Source organism: Trachypithecus francoisi, unplaced genomic scaffold, assembly GCF_009764315.1.
Source record: "Trachypithecus francoisi isolate TF-2019V2 unplaced genomic scaffold, Tfra_2.0 Lachesis_group0, whole genome shotgun sequence".
Classification (NCBI taxonomy): Eukaryota; Metazoa; Chordata; class Mammalia; order Primates; family Cercopithecidae; genus Trachypithecus; species Trachypithecus francoisi.
The window spans coordinates 152,931,266-152,952,573 of NW_022681453.1; the positions used below are offsets into that span (position 1 = coordinate 152,931,266).

Here is a 21,308-nt window from a genome sequence, read left to right on the forward strand (position 1 = left end):
TGAACTTTGCCTGTTTGCACCAGCTCTCTTTCCCAGCCCCTACTCCCATGGCCTTCATTTAGGCCCTCCTTCTCTCCCTAGAACCAACAGCCTTTCCCTCAATTTCCCCACCTGTACTCTTGTCTCTTTTCTTTTGTTTTTTTGTTTTTTTGGTTTTTTTTTAGATGGAGTCTTGCTCTATCACCCTGGCTGGAGTGCAATGGCACAATCTTGGCTCACTGCAACCTCTGACTCCCAGGTTCAAGCAATTCTCCTGACTCACCCTCCCAAGTAGCTGGGGTTAGAGGTGAGGGCCACCACACCCAGCTACTTTTTGTATTTTTAGTAGAGACAGGGTTTCTCCATGTTGGCCAGGCTGGTCTTGAACTCCTGACCTCAAGTGATCTGCCTGCCTTGGCCTTGCAAAGTGTTGGGATTACAGGCGTGAGCCACCATGCCCGCTACCCACCTCTACTCCTGCTGACTTGCTAAGCCGTCATCCAAAGACCCTGCATTCCTGCAAAAACACAAACCGTACAAAAACACAAACTGGACCAGCGTTTTCTGGTCTTGGATGTGCATTCTCACAAACGTCAATCACCTCTTCAAGGAGATGACTTAATTAAGCGCCTTATGCAGTGGTTCTCAGCCCTAGTTGAGCATAGAACCATCTAGGGAGCTTTAAAAACTGCCATGGCCCAGCCCTACCTCTAGAGGTCCTGATTTAATTGGACTGAAGAAGGGCCTGTGCACTGGGACTTTTTACAAAGTTCCTCAAGGAATTCTAATGTGTAGCCAGGCTGTCTAATCATGTCACCCGGCTCATTACAAATAGGACCTGAGAATTCTTGTCCTTGTCCTCTAGGAGTTCACCATCTAGCCAGGAACACCTGGGTTTCTCTGGTGTCTGAGTAAAGATCCTGGGTGTCTGTGAGCTCCTTGAATATCAGTGGCTGAATAAAAAAGGATGAGTTTGAGTCCTTTGTAGGGACATGGATGCAGCTGGAAACCAACATTCTCAGCAAACTATCGCAAGAACAGAAAACCAAACACCGCATGTTCTCACTCACAGGTGGGAACTGAACAATGAGATCACTTGGACTCGGGAAGGGGAACATCACACATCGGGGCCTATCATGGGGAGGGGGGAGGGGGGAGGGATTGCACTGGGAGTTATACCTGATGTAAATGACGAGTTGATGGGTGCTGATGAGTTGAGGGTGCAGCCCACCAACATGGCACAAGTGTACATATGTAACAAACCTGCACGTTATGCACATGTACCCTAGAACTTAAAGTATAATAATAATAATAAAAAAAAAGAATATCAGTGGCTGAGGCTGGAGAGACTTCAAAGTCAAATGCAGAGCCAGCAGACTCTCCCCTCCTGTGCCCTCCCTCGGTGAGGGGTGTGTGTGTGTGTTCACACATGTGTGTATGTATGTGTTTGCATGCCTATGTGTGGGTACTTATTACCCACTGATGTATCTTATACCAATAGTCCAGAGAAGCAAACTCAGAAGCCTTAGCGCAGATGCAGGGAGTGAACGCCCTTCAGGGTGGTGGCAGTGAGAGGTCCCAATGCTGTGTTGTGGGAGGGCTGGACGTAGGGCTGGACCACAGAGCAGAGGCCTCTTCTCAAGGGACTGCCACTACTCAGCCTTGGCCAACCTCACCATGAAGGAATGTGGGCCTGGCTTTAACACATCTCCCCAGTTTTCAAGAGAAATCTGAAATCTGGATTTTTCTGTTAAATTACTTGATTTTTCTTTGCTAGGCTCAATTTTATTAAAACACACACACACACACACACACACACACACACACACACATAAGTATGATAACAAAACAAATCTGTCGGCTGGAATGAGATCCAAGCACCCAGAGCTAGAGGCAAGACAAGAGTGGACCAATTTTCTTGTGTTCTGGACTAAAAGTGGGCATTTCCACTCCTTGTTAGGGACCTGAAGTGTAATGCTGTGTGGTTCCCTGTTCCTCTGTCTTGGCAAATATGTGCCCCCTGTTCAGAGGCTGTGGCTGGGACCAAGGCCCTGGGGACAGAGACAGCTGCCCTGGCACACATCAACTGCCCTATAACGGGGTTACTTGCTACCTGCTGCCACTTCTGTAACACAGTGAGATGACATATTTGTTTCCTAGTGAAAGATTACCCACACAGGAGCCGGCTGCTAGTGCAGATGACAGAGGAGGAAAGCAAGGGAAAAAGGGTGGCTTCACTCAGATGATGGGAATGTCAGATGGGGTAGAGCGAGCCAGGGTGCTCGTGGGGATCATCAGATCTGTGGGGGACGGTGCCACCATATGTTCTATTCGTAGACAATTACAAAGTGACTAGCAGGACTGGTTTGGCAAGTGCCCTGCTGGAAATGGGTCATGGAGAGGCCAAACTTTAGAGAATGTGCCAAGCATGGGATGGGACTGGATCCGGGCTATAATGTACTCTGGCACTAGGGGGCGGGAGTGGTCATGAGCTCCCAGGATATCTGCTGGGGACAGGCCCTTGGTTGTATGTGTGTCTGTGTGTGGGCGCACGTGCACACCTGCAGGGAGTACAATTGCGCGAGCAAGCCTGGAGATATGTAGGGCTCACATACACAAGGACGCTGAGCTGCAGTTTGGGTGGGAGTGGCAGCACAGGGGCCTCCTTTCCTCAGCTCAACTCACTGGGCTTGGGAGTTCCCAGTTTGAGTAGGTTGGGAGAGCCAGAAGTTCCCCTCGACCTGGAGATCCAAGCCCTTTCAGGTATTCGGCTCCCTCTCATTTCTTCAGTACTCAGCATCTTCCCAGAGGGCACCCCCCAATCACCCTCAATTATTGGGTCCCTTCTGCTCCCTGGCGCTAGCCCACCTGCTGCTCATCTCCACCCTCTGACGTCATCTGTTTCTTTGCTTGTGTGTCCTGTCTCTCCCTTAGAATGTGAGCTCTGATATGGCAGGGCCAGATTTCCTTATTCATGTCCTCATAATAGTGCTGGGTACATGAAAACCGCCCCATAAATACCTGGGGAAAGGTGAGGGAATGAAAGAGCAAGAGATCCGGGAGGCCTCAAGGCCAGGTTCTTGGCTCTGGGAGGATCCTCCCCTTCTCGCTCCTCCTTGCAGTTTCCCATAGTCATCCCAGCTGCTGGGGGGACCTCCACCCACCCCTCCATCTTCGCTGAGCCCATGTGTCTGCTCTGGGCTGCGTGGGAAGGAGCAGGCAGAGGCCCCGCCCATCAAAGGTCCATAGCTCCCTGGGCGGGTGAGACTACAGGGCAGAGGAGCTCAAGTCCCAGTACTCAGGAGAGGGTCCTGGGCCCCGGGAGTGGCATCCTCAGGCCAGGACATGAATCGCTGAATTCTCAGAGGAGACAGAGATGGGGGGAGTGGTTAAAGAGGGCTTCCTGGAGGGCCACTGTAAGCCAGATCCTGGAGGGGGTAAAGATGGGGAGGACATTGTTGGGGTGAGGGAAACCACATAAGTGAGGCTTGGAAGCCAAGATAAGGCAGATGCATCCAAGCTGGAAAGCTGGTGCTGAGATGGGGACTCCATGAGCTGGGAGAGGAAGAGTCCCCAGTTACTGGCTACCTGGCTCAGCCAGCACAGTGTGCACAGAAGGAAGTGACTTCCTCAAGGTCACAGCACAAAAACGATGAAGCTAAGACTCAAACCCAGGCTTCCTACACACAAAGCCACAAAGTCTCAATGCCATAGCCACAGGAAGCTGCCTCTGGCAAACAAAATGACTGAAAGCTGCCGGATGCAGAGCCCAGCCCTGAGGTCAGAGCTGGGAACATTGCCCCTGGGGGCAGGTGCAAGTTTGGTCTCTTGGTGGTCCTCAGGAATGTTGTCTGCCCTTAAAAGTCTGGAGAGTGCCTCTTCCTCCAGGAAGCCTTCCCTTCATACTCTACTCTCATCCACCCCGCTTCATGAGCTCCTTCTCACTTTATTATGCTGTACTACACGTCTCTGGCGATAAGACGTATCAGCCCGGGCACTGGGTCCCTGGAAATTGGCATAGTGCATGCTGTTGGCTGGTACTGCTGAGTGAATGCTATGCCAGTCCTTACCCAGACCCTATACTGACTCTAACTCCTGAACTGCTACCAGCCCAGAGCCTGGCCTTACTTCACACTCACCTTCAGCAATTTGCACTGCTCCTTGATGACAATATACATTCATCACAGTCACATCAGCCCCACCTCCAGTCCACTTGGAAACTAGTGTTCCATTGGGTTTGCCCTCCCTGACCCTAAGCCCCTTTGCAGGGCTACCCCTTGGCTCTGGCAACAGGAGGCTGAGTTGTTTTTCCACCCTTAAGGTCAGCTTTGCATGGACCCAGGACACAGGCATATTCTCTTGTCCAGGGCAGGTCTTTGCAAAATAGCTGCAGTTTGGGCTCAAGCAGGGACCACAAGTCAGACGAGACAAGAAATGTCTAAAGAGGGAGTCACGTGCCTGGCTTCTATGGGTCTGCGGACGGACCAGGCAGGCTGATGGAGGAAGCTCTCTGGGTCCCTCCCCAGACAACATTTAATACGCAGCTGAAGGACTGAATGACAAACTTTATTAGAAACGCTCCTCATTCATCAGTCAAATTCACATTAAGATGGGGGCGGGGGGGGGTAGGGAGAGGCAGTGCTGTCTGGGGCTCTGATATCCCACTGCTGTGATGATTTCCAGTTAAAAATGAGTCTGGGCAGAGAGTGTCTGAAACATGTAAGAGGTGGCGGCAGCAGTGGCGGCGGAGGCAGCAGCAGCATTCCTGCGAGAGGACCAGGCTCGGAGCGGATGGAGTATGTGTCTCCCATATCCACCCTTCCAGTCACAAGGCCGCCCCCACAGACCTCAGCTGATAAATAAACAGCACATCACACACACATTTGAAACAGGAAACAGACTCGTACAAGTCTCCTGAAGTGAAAAAATAATTTCCTCAAATAAAGCTTTGTGACAGCCATGCTGCGCCCTGAATGGACCATGCGCAGAGACCCTGACACTCCAGGAAGGCCTCCCAACCCAGGACACATCAGACTTGGGTGTCACCATGCCCCCGGTTCCCCCGTTCCCCCGTTAGCACCTTTGGACTAAGTACTGTCCTCTCCGCATTCCTCTTTTAAAATGCAAATGCTACTTAAAATAATCGTAAGGATATGCTCTTCCCTGGGGCGAACCAGTCAGACTCCTCTTCCCTGAGGAGAGGTGTCTGGGCATCCAGAGAACTGTGAGGCAGTGGCTGGGAAGCAGGGCACGTGGAAAGGGGTAGGTAAACAAAGTTCAAAGAGGTAAGCCGGAAGGTGTCTCCACACTGCACTGTCCACTTGCCAGGTCTGCGGTTGGGCCTCCTGGGAACAGTCCCTCAAAGTGGCAGAAAGTCCTAAAATGGCATGACAATCCTGCTGCCCTGGCAAGGGGTGTGGGCCAGGAGGGGCACAGCGTCAGGCTGCTTTCATCATTCATTATTCAGAGGCAATTTTCTCCCTGCACTGGCTAATTTCTCCCTGGCCCTGTCTGCAACAGGGTACACAATAGAAAGTCTCCTGCCGAAATGTTTTATTCATTCTCTTGAATAAGGAAACAGGCTCTCTGATCAATACAGTGGCTGCTGTGTCCTGGTTGGTGGCAGGATTTCCAGCAGGTGCAGACTCCAGGCTCTCTGTGGCTCCGAAGGAGGTGTCTGACTTGGGAGGGCTGCCTCGAGGGCAGTAGATACTGTTGGCAACAGACCTTTCGTTTCCAAAGTTGATACCACATCCTGGTCTTTGAAAGAACTGAGTGTTCTGGGGAGCCCGGGGAAGGGTAGATCCTTTCCCCTATGTGCCATGGGACTGTGAATGACAGGCGGGCCGGGCCCTGCGTTGTGTGTCTGTGCTGCCTGTCAGGCCCGGCTCACTGGTACTGCAGATAGTTTTTGAGAGACTGAGGCAGGGGCAGGGAGCTGATGTCCCGCAGGCGCTGGCGGCCCAGGGCCGAGCGGACGGATCTCCGGCACAGGTCCATCAGTGGCAGGGGCTCGGCTGCAACGAGAGGGAAGCAGTTAGAATGTGCCCCGCGCCGTCCTGGCACCTTCTCATCCCAGCCCCCGCTGCACACCGCCTCCTGCCCGCTCCTCTGAGCTGACCTTCAGAGCCAATGGCTTCTCCTCTGAGAAGATTTCTCTGGTTACATAAGCTGAAGGCGTAGAGCAGTGTTCATCAGACCGTGGAATGCAACCAGTGAGACTAAAGAGTCACAAAATCAATTCAGTGGGTGGTGACCAGCAATCATTTTTTTTTGAAAAAAGAGAAAATGGGAGCAATACCCATAGAAAGGATAAATATTGTTTCATGAAAGCCTTGTCTCTGATGTAGGTGTTTAGTGTGTCTTAATGTGAAAAGGACTTCTCGCTGCAGGCCATGATGGCAAATGTTTAAAAGCCCCTGGCCTTGGGTGGATCTGCAGAGGGGTTTCCTCTACAAACCGGTTAGATTCGGAGAGGCTGCCTGAAATACCTGTGAACCCTGAAACTTCCCCTATAACTTTCCTTGATGGTCAGCAGCGGGTTGCATTTTCTTCCAGCACCTAGCTCTGGAAAAATTTGTAAGTTAAAATCCATAAATAATGGAATCCCTGGACATAGGACCAGTTAAACCAAGTTTAACTAGGTCTATTGCAGACACCTTTAGTAAGCTCTTATTCTGGTCCAAGCCCTATGATTAGCCCTGGGGAAACAGGGATAACTAAGCTAACACCAGAGGCAGCTCTGAAACAGGGTGGGGGTGGAGGGGGAGGTGGAGGCTCATGATCTGGGATTTTAAATAGGTGAATCATTTTAATAGAGTGTAATATATGCAATAATTCCTAAATATACAGGTACAGAAACTGGGAATTTCTTACACAGAAGAGCTATTTGAAAGCTTCAAAGAGAAGACATATGATGGGGTTTTGAAGAGTGAATAGGAGTGTTAAAGGCACATGAGGGTGGAGAAGGTATCCTAGGCAGAGAGAACAGGTAAAGGCAAAAGAGGAATAAAACAGGACAGGCTGGAGGTTTGTGGAGAGAGGAACAGCGCTGATCAGTTAGCACCAGCTGGAAGGAAGATGATGATGATGGTCACATGGCATCTGGTATGGTTTGTACAGGCCTGATTTCCCCAATCCTACAGGAATATGCTGGAAGCCTGAACCTGCATCTTAATACTTTTTTTTGGTAATAGAATAAATGGTATTTCATAAACATCCTATAATGTACTAAGATACAATAAAACTGTTGAGTGGTGAATACTAACACAAGAACTGTGATAGGAATAGTACCACAGAGAAAGGCCCTCTACAGATCCACCCGAGGCCTGCAGCTTTCAAACATTTTTTATCATGACCTGCAGTGAGAAGTACTTTTTACATGGGAATGTAGTCAAGAGTCAAGAATATGTTTTACAGGAATTTTTATTTACCTGAGCTGTAGAGTTAATAAGGGGAGCCATTAAAATTAAAGTGGGGCTCGGGGCACATGCTTTGGAAGCTGTGCACAAGAGTACATCCAGCTCTCCTTCACTTGAGGCCAGATCCCAAGGCTATCTGCAGGGAGCACTAGTGGCTCAAACACTCACCTCTGTATCCTCTTTTTAAAACAATTATTTATTATTTTTATTGTATAATTCCACTTGTACAAAATCTCCAGAACAGTGAAATATGGAGACAGTATATTGATCATCACAGAAAATGAGGCTGGACAGGGGAAGCCCAGCCATGCCCTATTTTCCAGGCACAGAAGGCTGATCGCTCACCTCCAGTCACCCAATCACTGTGCCTAGGCCAACATTTGACAGCCCTCCCTCAGAGTGTCCCCATCTCTCCTCCAGCAACACCCTTGTACCCAGTTCTCCCACTCCCTGTCCCCCATCTGGCATCAGGAAAACTGAGCTGCTGAAGTTTCAAAATCATTGGCAGACCTTAAGAGATTTTCTTATCACTTTAACACCCTAGGCACATAATAGGTATTCGACGTCCAATATGCTTAGCCTTGTCAGCAAACCCAACTCCTTGTGTGTTGCCTGCCCAATTAGGGGCGGAAGAGGACAGATGCCTTTTATCTTCATCTCTCTGCAGTCACTGAAATCAATCTGGAGTCTAAATTCCAAAGGAGAAAGAAAAGGAGTTCAGAGTACTTTGCTAGCTCTAAATGTGAAATATAAATCATCTCTCCTCACTTCTGAGGGGAGAGTAAACTGACAATCCCAAAGTGCACAGAAAAAGTCCTTGAGTTCCTGCCCCCACTGTGGAACGTTAAGAGCTCAGAGAATGCCCAGCGTTGGCTGTGCCCATTCCCTTGGCTCTTCTTTCTCACCTCCCCTGGCTTTGAGGCTTTTCTTGGAACTACCAAATGTCAAAACTTGGAAATAATCACCTAGATAGGAAGTGAAGCACAGAATTTTCCAGTATGGGAACTATTCTTAAAACTATTTTTTCTGACTAAAGTTAAAACTGAAAAAGAATCACTATTCACAAAGGGGAATATCCAAATGGCCAATAAACATATGTAAAAGTGCTCAACTTCATGAATCATCAGGAAAGTAGAAATTAATACCATAATATGACTCTGCTACCTACCAGCAAGGAAGACTAAAATGATTTCCTCTTTCTTGTGATGCCTGAGACTGAAGTCTGGAGTGATGAAGACCTCTGATAGGATCTGCTTAGAAGTTGTCAAATATTTAGCCAAAATTCATACCCAGAGTTAACTGCATAGCCTGTCCTCCAATCCAAGTTTGCTCAAACAGCTGTGATGATTCCAAGATTGTCTATGCAGACTCAACTGATGAACAAATAAATGTCCCCGACACTGTTAGGAGCTATTAATTTGGTCTTTTCTAAAAATAGGCTTTTCTTCTACTTTTTATTGTCTACTTATATTTAATTTATATATTAATGTAAAAATGAGGACTCATATGTTTGTCTATTTCTAAATTTTTATTCAGTCTGTAACCCTCAGATGTAATTAACCTAATGAAAAGAAGTGGCAGGCCACTGCAAATTCTGTGAGACAGGAAAAGACCTCCAGTGCTCTCCTGAAAGCGCCACCTCCTGGCTGGAGGCCAACCAACTCAGGACATTACAGCAACTCATGACAGAACAAACTTGCTCCATGGAAGGAGAAAATAGGAGTTAATTCCACGGCCTGCCAAATCCTGGCTAACCAGTGGTTCCCAAGTCTGTCCATATTACAACCTCACTGCTAGCATAACCAGCATTAGAGAAAGCCACTAAACATATCTATAACCAAAGACTCTCACAGAGTCTACTTCACTCCCCTGCCGCCTCCACCAGAGCAAGTGCTGGTATCCATGGCTGGGAGACCTGAAGACAGATCACATCACAGGACTCCTTGCAAACATTTCCCAGCAGCAGCCCAGAGCCTGGTAGCCCCACTGCATGGTTAGACACAGAAGAGCAATAACAATCTTTGCAGTCCAGCTCTCAGGTAGCCCCATCCCTAGGGGAAGCAGGAGAGCACCACATCAAGGTGGATAAAAATCCACCAAACAAGTATCTGCTGTCTTCAAAAGACTCACCTAGCACATAAGGACTCACATAAACTCAAGGTAAAGGGGGGAAAGAGATATTCCATGCAAATGGAAACCAAAAGCAAGCAGGAGTAGCTATTCTTATATCAGACAAAACAGGCTTTAAAGCAACAACAGTCTAAAAAGACAAAGAGGGGGCTGGGAGCGGTGGCTCAGGCCTGTAATCCCAGCACTTTGGGAGGCCAAGGCTGGTGGATCCCAAGGTCAGGAGATCAAGATCATCCTGGCTAACATGGTGAAACCCTGTCTCTACTAAAAACACAAAAAATTAGCTGGGTGTGGCAGTGGGCACCTGTAGTACCAGCTACTCGGGAGGCTGAGGCAGGAGAATGGCGTGAACCCAGGAGGTGGAGCTTGCAGTGAGCCGAGATCACGCCACTGCTCTCCAGCCTGGGTGACAGAGTGAGACTCTGTCCCCCTCCCAAAAAAAAAGACAAAGAGGGACATTATATCATAATAAAAGGATCAGTCCAAGAGGAAAATATCACAATCCTAAATATAAAGGCACCTGACACAGGAGCTCCCAAATTTATAAAACAATTATGACTAGACATAAGAAATGAGATCGACAACTACACAACAATAGTGGGGGACTTCAGTGCTCCACTGACAGCACTAGACAGTTCACCAAGACAGAGTCAAAAAGGAACAATGTAGTTCAACTATACCCTAGAACAAATGGACTTAACAAATATTTACAGAACATTCTACCCAACAACTGCAGAATATACATTCTTTTCTTCAGCACATGGAACATTCTCCAAGATAGACCATATGATAGGCCACAAAACAAGTCTCAATAAATTTAAGAAAATCAAATTACATCAAGTATCCTCTCAGACCACAGTGGAATAAAATTGGAAATTAACTCCAAAAGGAACCCTCAAAACTATACAAATACAAGAAAATTAAATAATCTGCTCCAGAATGATCTTTGGGTCAACAATGAAATCAAGATGGAAATGTAAAAATTCTTTGAATTGAACAATAATAGTGACACAACTTATAAAAACCTCCGGGATACAGTCAAAGCAGTGCTAAGAGGAAAGTTCATAGCATTAAATGCCTACATCAAAAAGCTGAAAGAACATGAATAGATAATCTAAGGTCACACCTCAAGGAACTAGAGAAACAAGAACAAACTAAACTCAAACTCAGCAGAAGAAAATAAATAACAAAGATCATAGCAGAACTAAATGAAATTGAAACAAAAAATACAAAAGATAAATAAAACAAAAAGCAGGTTCTTTGAAAAGATAAACAAAACTGATAGACCATTAATGAGAATAACCAAGAAAAGACAAGAGAAGATCCAATAAGTTCAATTAGAAACAAAACAGGAGATATTACAACTGATACCACAGAATACAAAAGAGCATTCAAGGGTATTATTAAAACCTTTACACACACAAACTAGAAAATTTAAAGGAGACAGATAAATTTCTTGAAATATACAACCTTCCTAGATTAAATCAGGAAGAAATAGAAATTCCAAACAGACCAGTAACAAGTAGTGAAATCGAAATGGAAATTTAAAAAATGCCACCAAAAAAAGTCAAGGACCAGATGGATTCACAGCTGAATTCTATCAGGTATTCAAAGAATTGGTACTAATCTTTCTGAAACTATTCCAAAGGATAGAGAAAGAGGGAATCTTCCTTAAATTATTGTATGAAGCCAGCATCACTAATTATCAGGGAAATGCAAATTAAAACCACAATGAAATACTCCTGCAAGAATGACCATAATATAAGAAATAACAGATGTCAAAAAATAGCAGATGTTTGTGTGGATGTGGTGAAAAGGGAACACCTTACACTGCTGATGGGAATGTAAACCAGTGCAACCATTATGGAAAACAGTACGGAGATTCCTTAAAGAACTAAAAATAGAACTACTGCTTGATCTAGCAATCTCACTGCTAGGTATCTACCCAGAATAAAATAAGTTATTGTATGAACAAGACACTTGCACATGCATGTTTATAGCGGCACAATTCACAATTGTAAAAATATGGAAACAGCCTAAATGCCCACCAACGAATTAGTGGATAAACAAAATGTGTATACATATATATATACACGCACACACACACACCTTGGAACACTACTCAGCCATAAAAAGGAATGAAATAATGGCAGTCACAGCAACCTGGATGAAGTTGGAGACCATTATTCTAAAAGAAGTAACTCAGGAATGGAAAACCAAATATCTATGTTCTCAGTTTTAAATGGGAGCTAAGGTAGGAGGATGCAAAGTCGTAAGAATGATATAATGAGGCTGGGCACGGTGGCTCACACCTGTTATCTCAGCACTTTGGGAGGCTGAGGTGGGCGGATCACGAGGTCAGGAGTTTGAGATCAGTCTGGCCAATATGGTGAAACCCTGTCTCTACTAAAAATAAAAAAGTTAGCCAGGCATAGTGGTGCTCACCCGTAGTCCCAGCTACTTGAGAAGCTGAGGCAGAAGAATCGCTTGAACCTGGGAGGCAGAGGTTGCAGTGAGCCGAGATTGTGCCACTGCATTCCAGCCAGGGCGACAGAGCAAGACTCCATCTCAAAAATAAGTAAATAAATAAACAAATACTTAAAAAATAAAAAATGATAAAATGGACTTTAGGAACTTGGGGGAAAGGGTGGGAGGGGATTGAGGGATAAAAGACTACACATTGAGTAGGGCACCAAAATTTCAGAAACCACCACTAAAGACTTTGTCCTTGAACCCAGAAACCACCTGTTCCCCAAAAACTATTGAAATTAAGAAAGTAAAAAAAAAAAAAAAAACTCAAATGAAAAAGATAGTATTAAGTGCTGATGAGGATGTAGAGCAACCGGAATGCTCACAATGCTTTCAGTGGGAATGTGAACTGCACAACCACTTTGGAAAGCTAGGCACATTGACTAAAACTGCTGAATTTCCTGGGCAAACACCTAACAGAAAAGCATATGCATGTTCACCAAAATGTATATTCACAAATGCTCATAGGAGCATTACTTGTAACAGCACCAAACTGGAAGCAACAATTCTGCTGTCCATCAACAGTGGAATGTAAAAATAAATTGTGTAACTTCATATAGAATACTAATCAACCACAAGAATGAAGGAACCACAATTATATGTAAAAGCGTGGAGGAATCTTTCGACATAGTTTTGAGTGAAAAAAAGTACATTTTGTGTGACATCTTCTGTATAAAAGCAAAAGCAAGGTGATGAAATTAGGGCAGAGGTGACCTTAAGGGAGTAGTGATGGGGAGGAGGCATGAGGGACTTCTAGGGGGGTGGTATTTTCTACTGCTTGAATTGAGTTCTGGTTCTACTAGCCTGTTGTTTGTAAACATCATCAAGCAGCACCCTTAAGATTTGTGTGCTGTCTACATATATCTTATACTTCAAAAACAAGTTTACATTAAAGAAAAAATCACTGACAGAAGTACTTGGTGAGAGGGAACACAAGTGAAGCATTTGCCTGCCTGCCCTAATAGGAAAAAGTAGGGGGAAGGAGCTGGCTTGGAATCTTAGCTTCTGCTCCCACCACCCATTTATTAGAGGAGAAAAATGTGGGTCCACATTTTTATCATCTGTAAAATGGGGATAGCAACACCTCCATCTATGGGCTGTTGTGATGATGGTATGACATAACAGGCCCCTTGCCTTAAAGGTGTTTTCTCTCTAAAGTGTGTCTTATTTCAGGCCATCAGCCCAAGAAGCACCCTTAAAAATAGTCATAATTTACTTATTGTGGTTCTACAAATGCCTCAGTACATCATCCTAATTGACAACAATGTTCTGCTCTTGAAGAAGATTTCCTGGAGCCAGGGATGCATGTCTGGTTCTGTGCTAAAAATATGACAAGGTAATCATTTCAAAAGTTCTCTAGTGACCTGAATATTCCTCAACTTTCCATCACTAACCATTGGACTTGGACTAGATGAACCACTGGACTTCCCAGGGACTCTGTTTAGCTATCAATAAAATGGGGAAAGTCACTGCATCCAGTTATGATGGTCTGTTTCTGTGACGGAAATGGGTGGAGATCTTGGCACAGAGATTGGTGGCTTAAGCTGCTTCCCTGGGCCCTTTGAAGTCTTCTCTGCCTGCAGTGAGAAGATGCCAAGACACAAGTCACTACCCTACCCCAACCCTGTATTTATATTTTGAAAAAAGATCAACATCTTAGGGTCAAGAGGTGAAATTCTCTTGTGGCAATTTTAGACAATGGTCGGCAGATGGGGGAGGGTTTGAGCGACAGTCCTGAAAGTTGAACTCAAATAGACCTGGGCACTGCTTGTTTTCAGGGAATGAAACGAGGAGGAGCCACATACATGTGCAAGCACACACACACTCTGTGGCAGACACTGTGCCCATCAGTTATCCACAGAATGTGGTTTTGGTGTCTGAAGCCTCAGAATTGCTTTCATGCCCCTGAGACTCCCCTCATGCTGCTCCTTTTGCCTAGAACACTATTCCTTGTACTTCCTGCCAGGAGCATGCTTCATCTTTCCAGACTCAAATCAAGTGTCACTTCTTCCTCAATGACTTGGCTCCTCTGGCCTCAGAGTCTGCACCTGTTAGGTGTCAATCCACTTACTTAATCATGCAAATTGTCAGGTGTATCATTACCTGTAGTAATGATACTTCTAAAATATGGCATCCCTGGATCGACTGGCCCTGTCATGGGCAACAGAGACCTCAGCTCCCATCTAGGAAGCATTTAGAATTTGAAGAGTTTTCTGTTGACAAGCTTCACTGTTTCCCCAGTAAAAAGGGTTGTGACTACAGCTGGGACACAAGCAGCATCTTCAGATGAACTCTGTGCCAACAAGCGTCATCCACACAGATGGTCCCCACAGTCCAGGTGGGGCCCTCATTTTTCCCTGGGATGGGGAGCTATCAAGTTACTTCTTGTGCACAGAGGAGTGTTGCACAGGAAAATAGTCCTAAATAATGCATGGCCTTCCCTAGCAACGCTGCAAAGCCAGGATGTGAGAAACCTCCAAAGGGGACAACTCAGAACAGGGAGTGCTTGAAAAATTCCATTCAAATGTTCCAGCTGAACTGTGTGGGGCTGTTCAAAGGATGAAGGCAGGGAGCTCAAGGGGGCAGCCTGGGCCCACACACTGCACCCCTCCCACCCAGCGTCTCCCTGAAATGACAGAAGATACGCTCATGTGTGCATGCGTGTGCACGAGAGACAGGATAAGAGTGCTGGAAAACAAGAAAGGCCATCAGCAGCCAGACATTATGGTAAATTCCAGGAAGACAGGAAGCAGGTGCGACAGGATGGTGGAGAAATCAAGCAGCGAGACCAGTAGCCTTGTGTACCAGGGGTGTGCAGAGCTTTCACCAAAAGAGTCCCAGAGAAATCCTAAGCTCTAAGGAGTAAATATAGGGTAATCCTCAAAGAACTGTAATCCCAACATCTGGGACAGTTGTGTTTCTATCTGCCCCAGTTGCAGAGCCTGATCCAGCTCTGTTTGAGCAAGGCAGCCTTTGGGAGAGGCTCCTGGAGGTGTCAGGGTCCAATAGAGAAGCTGAATAGAGCATGGGCAAAACCTCCACAGCAGAGGTGGGCAGGATTTGTGGGAAAGACACCTCCACTTCAATGAAGAACTCAAGGGTCTGGCTCCCTGACTCAGTACTGACAGGAGAGTGTGTCTGGCAAAATATTTTCACCCAGACTCCTCACCCTCCCAGGCTAAGGGGAGCTACACTGTTGCAGAGCAAACAGCAGCTTCCTTTTTGGATGTGTGCAGTAGCTCTGAAAGAAGAGCTTCTATCCCCCTCGTCTGAAAGTTACTCAAGGAGGCATTCCAGCAAAATGAAAAAGGAGCCCTAGAAACAGGATGGTACCCACCTCCGGAAAAAGAGGAGAGTGAATGTAACCCTGAAGTGAAGGAAGGTAGAATGGAACAATTTGAAGTTCTGTTGGATCCTGATGCTTAGTAGAACCTCTTTCTAGCAGCTGACTTTGCTAAAGAGCCATCTCCCGATGATGCTCTGTCCCCTTCACCTCTGACTCCAGCCCTCAGCTTCCCCACCACTCAGATCTTCCACTGCACCCTTTGGAACTGCCACTCCACATACAGAAAACTGCAACCCCAGCTTCTTCTCTGTGAGCTCCCCTCCACTGCCTTAACTGGACCAAGCATTCTGTCCCGGCACCCCACTGCCCTTCCACCTTCTCTGGGGGCTGTGTACTCACTCAGGCCTGGAGGCAGGGCAGGGCCCCTCCTGGCTCCTCTGCCATATACAAAGCTCCACACCCACCTTCTGGTTGTGAGAAATCCCCCTTCCTGTGTGGTTCACACCACTTGGCTCAGTCCTCTCTCCACTCCTTGATGCTGTCATCCACTGACTACTGGTCCCACGTTTGTCAGGGCTTTGGCCTGGCCTCCCACACCCTCTCTCCACCCGTACCTGCCACCCCCTGATGATTCCTCCACGGGGATCACTTTCTCATCACTTAGGCTCCTGATTCTTGACTGCCAGATCCTCAGGGACCCTCTCCTCCACCCAGCCACTATTACCTGGGCCACCATGAACCTCAGCATCACCCCAAACCCATTCCTGCACCCCAGTCTCTGACCAATGAATCACTACACTCCACCCCCCTCCTTACTGACCGTAACCATTATTTTCTCTCAGGGAAACCTGGAGGCCACAGGGCCATTTCTTAAGATCTGCTCAACCCACCAGCCTTCTTTTTCTTCCCCTCCCCTCCTCATCCAGTTGAACAATTTACTACTGCCAGGAACCAAGGGTATGGGGTCAGGCAGGCCAATGGGGTAGCCAGTGAGGGGCTGTGGGAGGGGCAGGGCTAGGGACTAGGAAGTGCACTGGGAACAAAGAGCATCTGGAATTCTGTTCGGTTCTCAGTTCTTAGACCTCAGTTCCGCAGGGCCTGAGAGAGGATTTGTCCTCCTTTCCCTCCCTGACCTGCCATGCAGCTGGGCAACTGGGAGCCCTGGGTGTCTGGCCAGTCTCAGCCACCAGCTGGCAGAGTGGCCTCGCCTTCCTTTTCCAGCTTGTGTCTCCATCAGAGTGGGAAATGGCTTGGCATGATGGCTGAGGCGCCTCTGCACTGGCTGACGTTTGGCAGAACAGAAATCACATTTAATCCTGGCAGTGAAAGGGCCTTGATTGTACCAAATCAAATTAGATTTGATAGAAAAAAAAATGCACATGAAAAAGTGAATGGCAAGGCAAGTGATGCCTGTGAGATAAATGTTAGAAGAGCCTTGCAGAACTGGGGATGTGGCTTCTGAGCTCTGGACAGAGGCCAGGCAGGTTTCCTCGGGGAGGTGGGGCTGAACCAGGCCCAAAGGCAGGGCTGGCTCTAAGCTGCTGTTCTTATCAAAGGCGGGACTGGCTGAACTGAAGCCTCACTCAGCTTTACAGGTGAGGCTCATTTTAGCCATGGGCTCATACTAGCATTGTCAAAGGAACAAGGGGTCTAGAGACCTGAACCCCTCTCTGGGGGCCTTCCTTCCACAGGCCTCTGCCTTCCTGGCCAAGAGCTCAGCAGCGCTCAGCTGCCTCTCCACTGCTGGCTTGCTGCTGCACCCCAGCCCTGCTGAGCCACATAGGTGTTCACTGTTGACCCCCTCCCAGCTGTGAGAGAGAATGATTGGCTCCAGGAAGGCGCTGGAGACTCGGGTCCTCCTGGGGGTTTGTGTCCAGGACCACTGTTAGGTCTTCTTGACCTCGAAGCATACACATCTTGGAGAAACCTCTGTGTGTTTGGATTGGGCAGGAAGTGAAGAGGTGGAAGAAGGTCCCATCCCTTGCCCAGCCTTTGAGAGCCTGGGCTGGGACATGGGGGGCTGTATTGGAGGTGGATCCTAGCTCAGCCTCCACCCTCATGCACGGCCCACGCCAGACTCTTTCAGTAGCCTCTTACCATCGAAAGCAGAGGCAGATCTACCACTAATCTATCCATGGAAGGGGTCGGAGTGGGCTGTATTTTCACAGAGGAATTCAAGTTCTATTCCAGCCAAGGTCCTAGCAAACTCAGCTCGTGGACCCGTCTCTGATGGTGCTTGTGTGAATTAAAGGAGGTAACCTATGGAAAGGATTAAAGCATGGTCTGGCATGTGCTCAGATGCCACCGATGTTTGGTTTGCTGTTGTTATCTGGTCTCCCTGGGTCTGTGGAAGAAGATCCTCTGGGGTTGATAAAATGGGCAGATGGTGTCCCTAGAGAAATATCACCCTTGGGATGTTGGTAGCAAGCCTGGAACCCTGGTTGGAAATTGAAGGAAAGTGGGAGAAAAACAGAAGACTGGACTGGGGTCCAGGAGCCTTGATCTCTATGGATGTGGACTTGGGGTCAGCTTCCACTCCAACAGGCTGCTCCATCTTCTCTCTTCAGGATTGAGTCTGAGATCTCCTGAGCCCAGGGCCTCAGGGATGAAAGGCTGGCTGGGACCTGGGCTGTTGCAGTGAATGCCACTCCTCAGGTCAAGGAAGGCAGGGAGATGGAGGCAGAGGTGACTGGGTTCAGGAGACAGGGGTTTGAATCTCAGTTCCACCATTAACCCCCCTTGGGATGCTATAACATTCCTTCCCTCTCCGAGTTTCTCTTTCCCATCTGAGGCCACTGAACGAGATTTTTCTCTAAGCATCTGGTCAGTTCTGAAATGCTGGGGCTCACTCTCTTGTGGTGAATCATAAAACCCCACAGCCTTGGGGAGCATTTGGTGGGGTGGCAAGGATGTAACCAGAACCCCTTTCTCAGGCAGGTTTTTCAAAGCTGTCCACGTGGGGCACCCATATGCTTGACTGGCCTTCCCACAAAATCTCCACGAGCAGGGGAAAGGCCAGGATCCGGTATGATTCTCCTCTGTCTCCACACCTCTTAGAAGAGAAGCCTTGGACCAGGAGAATGATATTTCTATAGTAATATTTATTTAAAACTCCCAAAGAAAACCAAGTCACAAAATGAACTGGTTTTTTTTTTTTTTTGGTGTCATTAAAGTTCAAAATGAGCCCAATATATAGGAGCCGAATTGCAACCCTTCCCTGAATATGAGTGGAGGGAGGAGGGGTCTGCAGAGACAACCCTGGGGCAGGATGCAGCCTCCTGATTCTCAGAGGAACCACATACATCCCCCTGCACCCTGGGCCCTGCTTATTTCTGCAGGTAGACTGTGGTCTCAGAATGAGACTGACCCCTGGCAGGGGGCACATGTTGACTTCAATTCATACTAATGGACATGCCTGAGAACACCTGAGTCCAGGTATTATGAGGAGGAGGCATGGGAGTCCTGGTCTCCAGGGTTCTGAACCTTCTGATTCTTCTCCTGTCATGATGTGATGAAGGCACAGAGCTGCCCTGACTCTAATATTACCGCAACATCAGCCACTTCCTGTCTGAGTGCAGATCCTGCCACCTTATGCTGGTGAGAGCATGGGTGAAATGCAGAGAAGGAGCTAACCTCATCAGAAAACTCAGTTCCGAAGAGGCAGAAAGAAAAAAATGGCTCTGTTCAACTGCTTACAACCAAAGTCATACCTGTGAAAGTTACAGGAATCATTTCTTCATATGAAAAAAATTATATAAAGGCACATCTCCCCTTCCATTTTTGCATTCCTGGATTTTGATCAGGATGATCGATAATGGTTTTCCTGGAAGTTGAGACATTTTTCTTGTGGGGAGAAGTGAAAAATGACACTACATACCTCAATCCAACATGTACTTAACTCCTTATCCAAATTAGGGACATTGTCACACGCGATCTCTGCCCAGTCCTTGTCTGGGACCCTCATTAGCCTGGCTATGTGGTCTGTGGACTGGCAGCACCAGTGTCACCTGGGAGCCTGTTGAAAATGCAGGATCTCGTGCTCCACCCTGACCTATGGCATCATAAGCAACATTTTAACATGATCTGAGTGATTCTAATACACTGGTCCACATGCCTCACAGACATGACAACGCTCTGCAGTGAAACCAAGTTCCTTGCCCTTCCTTCTTACTGCTGTACTTCTCTAGTGGGAGCCCTGTCTTTGTAGTGGTGTTACCAGGCTGAGGCCTTCAGACACACTCACGATGTCCCTCCTCTGCTCTCCAAGCCCAACCTACCCCCAAGTGCTTTCATGTCCACCGCCTAAACATCTCTGTGCTCCATCCTTTCTATCTTCCTGACTCCATTATGGAGCCTCCCTAGATCTCCTTGCCCTTCTCTGTCCCCATCCAACATAGCACACACCTGCTGCTGTGAGCCCTTCTCCACACCCTCATCAGACTCTCCCAGGCAGAGGCCTGTGAATGGTTCTCATCATTATGGTGACGAAACCTGAGAGTTTTATGAGACGGTCCTAGTTTGAAATATTCTGTCCTGCTGCCAGACCTCACTGTCCTAATTTGGGGTTTGGGAAATGTGGTCTCCCTGCCCTCAAACTTCAGGAAATCCCTGACCACCCTGAATCACTGTAGAACCATTCCCTGTTGCTGGAGCTGTCCTCACCCCTATGGGCTCCCATAGGCAGGGCTGGGAGCTGTCCTCACCCCTATGGGCTCCCACAGGCAGAGCTGGGTCTCATGCTAGCTGTACAGCCCTTACCGCTCTGCTTTGGATATTGTGGGTGCTGGATCAATAAGAATGAGAAACCCGGTGTTCAGGAGAGAGGAGGCAGCTGAAATTAGTCTGCATCTCTATGAAGGAAAATGCAGCCCAGGTCCTCTATGCAGGTAATGAATAAAAAGTAGCTCTTTCATACTGTCCTGAGTCCACGGAAGAACCCCAGCAAGGCCCTGCAGGCAGACAGAATTAGTAACACACTGCACCAGTTCCTTGGTCTGGTAGAGGATACTCCTAACTCAGCTTAAAATTGTCCCAGAAAATCTGACTGTGTTTAACTTGGAGCCTGCCCTGGGGAGCTGCACAATGGTTGGACATGCTGGCCTCGGATGGGACATCCCTTGTCACATGGGGAGAGTGTCAGGTGGGGGTGCCTCTGGGTTGGCATGCACCCTGCTCCACGGATCTTCCCAACCTCTGCGGTGTTCTCTGTCACTGCAGCACTAGAACAACCCAGCCGCCCCTACAGGTACTGAAAGAAACACACCCAACATGGGAGAGCAGGCAGGGGAAGCAGAAGGGTGCTTGCAGAGACAGCTAGTGCTAATTTCATCCAGGGCAGGGTGAAGTCCTCAGGAATGAGTCCCCAATTCCCTGTGGCATCTCCTTCTAAAAAGGAATGAGGAATGTGGGGACAGCAGGACTTGCCTACCAGATATCAGGCTATTTAACGCTGTAGCAATGACACTGAGTGGCACTGGTATAGGAATAAGTAATTTAGGAAGTTGCAGAGCAACTAAAATGAAACAAGGCATTATTGAGGCACACATCTATGCACAAAAAATCTATAGGGAAAAGAGCAAAGGAATAATAAGCACAAAATTCTAAGAGTGGTTGCCTGCAGCAAGGGTGCAGATTGGCAGAGATGACACGAGGGACATAAAGGTGCTTGATTATCAATGTTCTAGGCACTGGGTTGGGTGGTGGATTCATGGGTGTGCATTACATTATAAAGGGGTAAACACATAAACAAGGAAATTAGAATTAAAGAGGGCTATGCATGGGACCAAAGATGACAGTGTATTACAACTAAGGATTATGTTTAATCCAATTCTGTATATCAGAAGTTCAGTTAAAAACAAAGAGAGAGGATTTAGGCCCAGTTTCCAAGATGGCCAAATAGGAACAGCTTCAGTCTGCAGCTCCCAGCGAGATTGACGCAGAAGACGGTTTCTGAAGAAGAAGAA

The 21,308-nt window shown here is 47.5% G+C and overlaps 1 protein-coding gene across 1 annotated transcript in view; it reads right to left on the minus strand.

The window, feature by feature from the left end:
* Window positions 1-4,524: 4,524 nt before the first annotated feature.
* Window positions 4,525-21,308, minus strand: part of SPSB4 (splA/ryanodine receptor domain and SOCS box containing 4) — an 89,182-nt gene continuing 72,398 nt past the window's right edge. The window contains exon 3 of the mRNA XM_033212485.1: window positions 4,525-5,996. Coding sequence (XP_033068376.1) covers window positions 5,869-5,996 — 128 coding nt within the window. The 3' untranslated portion in view covers window positions 4,525-5,868. The remainder of the gene's footprint in view (window positions 5,997-21,308) is intronic.